The 8529-nt window shown below is 37.8% G+C and overlaps 1 protein-coding gene across 1 annotated transcript; it reads left to right on the forward strand.

The window, feature by feature from the left end:
- Positions 1-289: 289 nt before the first annotated feature.
- Positions 290-6386, forward strand: LOC114913860 (DNA (cytosine-5)-methyltransferase 1B-like). Its single transcript, XM_029262409.2, has 4 exons — positions 290-517; positions 659-735; positions 3531-3627; positions 5308-6386. Exons 3-4 carry the CDS (start codon positions 3551-3553, stop codon positions 5894-5896), a joined length of 666 nt encoding a protein of 221 aa, XP_029118242.1. The 5' UTR covers positions 290-517; positions 659-735; positions 3531-3550; the 3' UTR covers positions 5897-6386.
- The last annotated feature ends 2143 nt before the right edge of the window (positions 6387-8529 follow it).

Raw genomic sequence — 8529 nt, forward strand, 5'->3', positions numbered from 1 at the left:
CAAGAAGGTAAGATATTTTTCTAAACTGTTATGGAAAGAGTTAGAGTGATCTCAATCCTTAAAATTGTGATACTTATACATATCTTAACCATTCATTGTAGTTGGTGAAGCCTACTAATTTGGCAAGAAGGCAAGATATTTTTCTAAGCTATTATGGAAAGAGCTAGAGTGATCTCAATCCTTAAAATTGTGACACTTGTACATATCCTAACCATTCATTGTAGCTGGCAGTGCCTATAAACTGGGGAGGCCCTATTGGCCAAACCATTAGATAGAGAGTTAAAAGAGTTTTTTTGGTAAAATACTACTCTCTATTCTTCCAAACTCTCTCTCTCTCTTTTGTGTGCTTCTCTCCTTCCTTGGAGAGTTCTAGCTTGAGAGGCTAGATAGAGTAATAGGCTAACTTAGAGGTGGTTCCGAAAAGCAAAGCTTCTAAGTACCGCATGGGTACCTGAGGAAATTTCAAGTCCACGACGGACAATATTTCTATTTAAAAGAGATCCCTTCACCCAAAAAAGTATCTTCTTCTCCTTCAAAAATTCCTAATTAGGTTTAGTGGCCTACAACTTCCTTTGTCATTTAGGATTTTCTTCTCTTTATATCAATTTGGACTTAGATTTTAATTTCCATCTATTGATCTATGTGGTGGTGATTGCAGCAGAGGCTTGGATCCTTGGAGGGATTTCTTGAGTTCAAGGCCAATGGCATGGAATCCATCTTCCGTAGTATATATTGGTATGCTTTCGAATGATTTCCTCAACAATCTTCAATAATCTATTCTCTCGTTTTGTTTTATTTGGTAGATTGGAAGATTATTCTCATTTCTTGTTTGTTTTATTTAATCTTTATATCTGATTAGATGTAGATAAGCAATTGGTGGAGTTAATGATTGGTTATATCATGTACTTCTTTGCTCGGAAGTGGAGTAGTTAGAGTAGTTAGAGGATTTGGATGATGTTTTTATGATTTCTATCAAGGTTCGCCGTTTTGGTAACGACGATCGTTTCGGTCGACCGACGGTACGGTTCGGTATTATTCCATACCATACCAAATCGGCACGAACCGATGAAGGCACCGAACCCAAACCGAGAAAAGAAAAAGAGAGAAAGAGAGAGAAATAGAGAGAGAGGGAGGAAGAAAGAAAAGAAGGAAGGGAAAAAAGAGGGTGGGGCCATCGGATGATGCAGTCCAAGGCACTGCGGATATGAAACAGGGGTGACGTCCCTGTTTTATGATTTTTTTTTAAAAATCAAAACTTAAGTGAAGCCGACAAATGGTTTGCCAACTTCATTGATTTTAATTTTTTTTAAAAAAATTTTTAAACAATGAAGCCGGCTTCATTGTTGATTTTCATTTTTAAAAAAGGAGGTCACGTGAACAGGGACAACAGCCTCTGTTCCGCGATTGTGATACCGCCTACGCTGCTTCCGCCACCCCCCTCCCTCGGTCTCGGTGAAGCCCTCATCCACGACCGTGACACTGCCTGCTCCCATCTTCGGTGATCTCCCCCTTTCTCTCTCTCCGTTTCTCGCTCGTTTTAAAGCTCTATTAGGCGAACTGACGAACTGCGGATGTTTTCGCGGCCCTCCGATGGCTGCAGCGAGCCACCGTCAGCCTCCAGCGCCTCCCACCTCTCTCCCTCTCCTCCTCTCTCTCTTTTTCTCACTTTTTCTCTCTTTCCCTCCCTCCTTCATCCGCATACTGTTTGAACCGGCCGAACTGTGTCGGTTCTCCATCGGTTTGGCTCGGTACGGGGTGTACCGACTGGTTCGGCATGATACAACATTCTATACTTTCTATTAATTTCTGGTATGCAATTATTGGTAGGTTTGATTTTGATGCCTTAGCTTTTTGATGGCTAGATTGGCTTTAGGGAAGAGATTCTTTGTTTTCTTGGACATGAAAATTCCAAATAACTTCCAAAGATTAATTTTGTTGATCCATTGAGTCCTTATTGAGTGTTTATTTGAAGTTGCTTTGGTTAGGGTGCATCCTAATCCTAAATGCACTCTTTGCAAGACTCTTTCTCCATCCTCCCATGTCTTGATCATCCCAAGGCTTTACCGAAATTACATCTTCTGTGAATATTTTGGAGAAAATACTGTATTCTTTTGACTTTTCATAAATCATCTTGAAACTTTATTATTAATCATTCATGGATTGTAGTGTCCTCAACAGTCTGAGCACATGCACTTTCATTTGTCATTAAGTTGCCATCAGATCATTATCTAACTGACTTGTTAAATTTTATGACCCGCAGTGCACAATATTTAATTATTTGATGCATTTTGTTTTGATCTTTTGACCATGTGCATTATCATTGCGTTTGACCTTGCTATTTCTTATGGAGCAGTTTTCTAAGTATCATGGAAATGTCTGTTTGGTAGTTATGGATAAACAGAAGGATCCAGGTAACAAAGACTACTTCAGTATTCAACAAAGATAGATTGCATATCCTTTTTTAACTTTTTTTATAGTTTTTTTTTTTTTTTTTTGGTTCTGTCGTCTACAAAAAAACAGACAAGAAGTTGCTTTTCTTTTCTTTTCTTTTTTGGTTTTGACATTCTTATCTTCTGAAGGTATCATAAAATCTTTCCCAATTGCATTAGCCTATATTTCTAGATTTACATGCAAGGTATATTCGGTAGGTGTTGGATCAAAGCCCATATTTCATTGTCAGATTTCTGTGGGCTGAGGTTTCTGGAAATTTTAGGGAGCAATGTTTCACTTGCTTTATTGTAATTTGAAGGCAACTTTAGGCCTTTACCATTGTCACTGATAGTGAGTTTGCTTTATTTTGGTAAAATGTTTTGTTGTGCTCTTTAGTTTGTAGTTTATTGCTGTTGTTGCTGCATATGTAATTCCTTATTTTTGTGTGTACCTTGGATGTGACAACTGTATTCGTTTGAGTAGCTGAATTCTTGCAAGCTTTTTAATGCTTCTACATTGAGCCATTTTGACATGATTTTAAGTATTTATAGATTGAGTAATTCGTTATGATTTAAATCAAAGTAATAACATTAAACACAAGATTTGCCATTATTTTTAGCATATATAGTTTAATGATTTTTTTTTTCCTTTTTATTGTGCTGCTTATATCTTCAATGTAGATGCTCCTTCTCGACTTTGTCTAAGGGTGTTGTTTCTCCTTTCTCATATAGCTAGATTTAGTCCGACTTCTTTGTCCAGTGTAACAGTGGTCTTTTGATGATTTTTTGATTTTATTCATTTCTTTCCCCTTTTTTTCATCATTTTTCAACTCTACTTTGAGCTTCCTTTGGAAGCAATTTGGTACAAGTTTGGTGCCCATTTCTTTGATGAACAATAATTTGGCTCTCAAGCTAAAGATGGCAAGTATGTTCACAATGGGGGAAGTATATTCTACCTGTGGCAATAGAGCTTCTCTTCTTCGTATAGATGTAAATTTTTCTGCTTTCATTGTCCCCATATATATATATCTTTTATGTCTAAAACTATGTGAGAACCATATCTGTTTTTCCTCTTCTTACTGTTAGTTTTTCTATGACAAGTATAAAGGTGATCCAGTGTCATGATTCCAGAAGAAAGTAAGAGGAAGCACAAGGTGCCAACATGGTGCGGACTGGCGCAGCCACCCAAAGAAAGAAGGTAAAGCTCTATCTTTTGCTGCAGCCAATAACAATTGTGGGTATTGCTGTCACTGTTCTTTGCTGATTTAGATTGATTCAAATGATTATTTAAGATTCTTACTGGTGTACAGTGTTAAAGCAAAATAAAATTTGTGACCTTGCATAAAATTTAGGTATACTAATCAAGGTCTATCACACAACTTGCTATATATTTGTTTAGCAAATATTGCTTTATATATCATCTGTAACATTTAGTAGAAGGGTTAGCCCTGTCTTTGTAGAAAAGTAACAGGCTGGTAGGCAGACCATGGCTTTCTATCCATCTGAAGCATGTGTATGTTTATAAAACTATTTTAGGGTTCACCTGAATGAAGATGCTGCCCTTTAAAAGGAGGATGCAGGTGCTCTGAATTTGGGTTGCTGGCTCTTATGACTTTGAAAGTACGATTTCCTTTTTTTTTCAAGGCTTTAATCAACCAGGTGTTTAGATGAATTCTTGATTTTGAGAAATAGAATTTGGCATATGCGATCCACCATTCCTCCCAAGATCCCACCTCACAAAAGTTCACAACCAACAAAAGAGGATTTGATTCTGGAGGGTAGATAGAATGACAATTTGGGAATAGTATAATGTACAATTGGTGGTCCTAAGCCTCTATGCAAGTTGGGATCCTCTACTATCTGTGTTTTGTACCATAGAGTACAATATTGGCTTGGATGGTCACCACATCATCCATCTTGGAGATGAATGGCTGTGGCTTAATCTTGCGACATATCATGTTTGGCAGCCACAACCATCCATCTCTGAGATGGATAACGTGGCAGCTATCTGAGCTTATACAGCACTTTGCGATGCAAAACATGCACGATAGAGGATCCGAACTCACCTCATGCATGCTCTAGTGATAGCTTTTTTGGATCCATATAGTGGTTGGAACATATTTTTCTATATTTATACATTGAACCTCTTTCCAACATATATGTTGTTGATAGGGATGAAATTCTTATTTGCAAGTCTTTGATTGAGGTCATGATCTTTCTTCCTATATTTGCAATATATCTTTTTTAATTCGGTCATATTTTAAGTAAGCAATCTCTAAAGCAAAAGCCAATAAATTACAATTTTTTTGATTTAGGTACAAGAGTTTGAATGCCTCTGAATTCCAATTAATTATACGCTCTTAATACCATAACCACAACCATCCAACCTTATCCCAACCATTTCGTGCTGGCTTTACTGACCCTCACTCCAAAAGCATTCCTATTTGGAAAATGCTTCGAGGTGTCATATGCATGCATATTAAAATTTAATCAGGCTGTCAACTACTTATTTGGCAACTCCATGATCAGCCAACCTACCATATTTGGCAACAAATCTTGTAGTTGCACCAATCCCCTTCACATTAGGCAAGATAATTGTGGGAGCCGTGCAGCAGTACTCTTGCTATTTAGGATCATCTCTGATTAACCCTCCCACATTTTAATTTATTTAAATAACAATAATCATGAAATTAATCTTTAGTAATACGCTGCTAATGTCATCAGAAACATTAAGCTTTTTTAAAGTAATCATACAACTCTAGCTGGTTAGTTGTAGCTTCCATCAGGTGGTTGTAATCAAAACTTCAGAAATTTTCCCATGCATTTGAGAGAACATATCTATCAATTTGAAAATTTGAATTGGTGGTCTTGATTACAGGTATAGGCTTGAGAAGCCTGCAAAGGAATATGTGGCCTGGTATGGACCAGTATTGAGAGTTGCAAGGCTAGTTGAACATGTAATCAAATTAATTAAGAAACAGAGTAGAGCTTCAAGGCTCACTTTCTCAGATGCCACCAAGAAAGTCACAGAATTAGAAAAGGATAACCCTGCATACATCTCAAGTATCAAAGCACTGGAGCAATATATGGTGGTTCATGGACAAATGAAACTTAAAACTATTTGCAGAGCATCCAGAGGAAGATGGGAAGGGAAGGCAATCAGGCAAAAAGGTTCCAATAAGGCTCTGTATAAATGTGCACTGGTCCATGGGGTTTTGATAACCATTGGTGGGGCAGTAATAGTCACTGCTGATGACTCAGAAAGGGTGCCAACCATGGCTCTGGTGGAGTACATGTTTGAGAAGAAAGATGGTCTAAAATTGGCTCATGGAAGGATACTGTTAAAGGGATCTCAAACGGTTCTTGAGAATGCTGCAAATGAGAGGGAGGTGTTTTTGACCAATGACTGTATGGATTTTGACTTAAGAGATGTCAAAGAATCTATTGCCTTTGGAGTTTTACTGTAGAAGCTTATATTACCCTGGAAAAGGGGCCTCTGTTGCTCTTCCTGTTGAAACTTTAGGCCTCGGAACTGGGGGACTGCAGTGCTTGCAAAATAAGAGAAACCCAAAGGGAACATTTCAAATCAGTACTTCTAAGACCAGTTTCGTCTGCAGGAAAACAAGCTATAAAGTAAATGATTTTGTGTACGTGAGGCTTCAGCACTTCAGTGAGGATACGAGTAACCATAAAACCTGCAAATATGGGAGAATTGTGGGTTTGAAAGCCTATGTAGTTTGCCAGTTGCTTGGAATTGAAGTCTCCACAGAGTGCACAAAGATCACCCAAGATTCGGCAAAGCTTAAAGTCAGGAGATTCTACAGACCAGACGATCTATGGAAGTCAAAATCATACAGTTGTGATATAAGAGAAGTGAGAGCTGGAGTGGTTGACATCTCTTATTTCCCACCTTTTTGGTGTTTTCTTGGCTGTTTTGCACTGTTCCCAATTTATTAATCAATGAAAAAGTATGGTGTTTATCCACCATTTGCTAGAAAATGTATGGCAATAGTGTTGTTCTATTTCAATTTGGTTTTCAGATGGGTGCTTTTGGTTTCTTGAGCAGTACTTTGTGATGAAAGTCGAATTTAGACATATGTACAAATATCTAACTCAGCAAGGGAGAAAAAATAGATATAGAAATATATAACATAATAATTTTAATTAAATTATATAATTATTTTAAAATATTATGTAATAAATATTATAATATATTCATTGTTAAGTTCTTTTACTAATATGTGCTTTTCAAACTTCCTAATTTTTTGAGAGATACAAGAAAAATAGATATTTAGCAAAGTTATTTCAATATTACACCCTTGATGAATCTTTAAAAGAAAGATCACTTTCAAATTTCAATATTATTATGGGGGTTGAACTTATTACTGGAAGAATCAGATTATCCAACCATATGTAAAAATAGGAATAAAAACAATAAGAGTCGAAATGTTCGATGCAAGCCAGCCTTGGTCATTGGTGTCCATGCAACAAAGAATGGGAGCCATTTCAAAGAATACCTCTTCTTTGGTCTCCCCTTGCATGTCCAACTCACCAATGGATAGGAGGCTTCGACAATGCCCCTACCGAAGAGTTAGGGAAGAAAATATTTAACACGCTTTTGTTGAGTCACCGAAACGCAAATCAGATTACAAAATAGCTTGGTACAAAGGTAGCAAAAAGAGTACCAAGCTCAAAACGATATTAGACAAATATAATTCTTAAGCCTAGAACTATGCTTCTTTTGAGCTAGGATATGGTAAAGAAATCATGTTACGGGAGGATGGTTTTTTTTTTTGATGGAAAAGGGAGGCTAAAATCCACCCAATGTATTTTATTAAGGTGAGTTAAGCTTATAAGAATATAGTGCAAGTTTGGCATGAAGTCAAACTTAAGATAAGACAAGAAAGATAAAACATATCCCTCATGGGAGGATGGTTTGATGAATGGAATACCACTAACAGTTGTTTGTTGTTTTTCCGTCTCTTTACATGCATGTTACATGGAGGAATATGCTTGTTGCTTTTAAATGAAAGTTGAGAAGATTCTTTTTTGATGGAAATGGGAGGTAAAACCACCTACATTTTATTTAGAGACAATGTTTACAAAAAGCTGATGATGGATTTAGTTGGCCTAGGTCAACCAATAATAAAAAGAGAGGCTTTGTTAAGGAGAATTGTATAGTCATTACAGAGAATGATAGCAGAGTTCAAAAGAAACTATTATATTAGCTATCTTGTGCTACCCAAGAACGAGACTGATTTAGAGGATGGTGGAGGGCCAACCCTCGAAGGCAATCGATACCTCCTAGATGGGCCCCTTTGTAGATATGATTCGTCGAAGTATGACCAGAGGGCCGATCAGAACCTGGAGAGAGGATAGCGTATGTTGTTTATGAAATATGGCTTTTTAATAACAATCTGATCTTCGATGTTGAGGTGGTGCCTATACATCGGATGCTGGAGAGAACTATGAGTTTGGTCGAAGAGTACTGCTGTTCCGATGCCATTGTCATATCCTATGACACCCCTGAATCCTGGAACCCCCATACTGCTCCTACAGCGAACTAGAGGGTTATCTTCATTTCCTAGGAGCCCTCACCCCCGAGGTTTGTCAAGATCAATTTTGATGGTAGTGTCAGGGATGACAGAGATGGTGCTAGCTTTGTTATTCAGGGATCGGACTCCAAACTATTGGGGACCGGATGTTTGTACTTGTTTGAGCCCTCCATCCCATGTGAGGAGCTTCGGGTTGCCTGTGCGAGCATCATCTACGCTAGATAGGAGCTGCAGGCGGAGAAGATTTGCATTAAGGGTGATTCAGCGATTGTTATTGGCTGGATCCAGGATGATACAAGACAATTGGAGGTCCATCCATTTATTCATGATATCTGAGCTTCCGTTCGGGAGTTTATCGAGGTGTTGATCCGCTGTCTTTTGAGAGATGAATAGTGCGACAGAGTAGGTTGCTTCTTTTGTCACTGAGCATTTCAGAGAGTGAACTTGACGATATGGCAAGAGATGCCTATGGGCCCTATAGGATATTTTGTATTTTGATTTGATATGGTACACTTACATCAGGGATGTGATCATCCATCTATACT

The sequence above is a fragment of the Elaeis guineensis genome, chromosome 1 (assembly GCF_000442705.2).
Source record: "Elaeis guineensis isolate ETL-2024a chromosome 1, EG11, whole genome shotgun sequence".
NCBI classification, from domain to species: Eukaryota; Viridiplantae; Streptophyta; class Magnoliopsida; order Arecales; family Arecaceae; genus Elaeis; species Elaeis guineensis.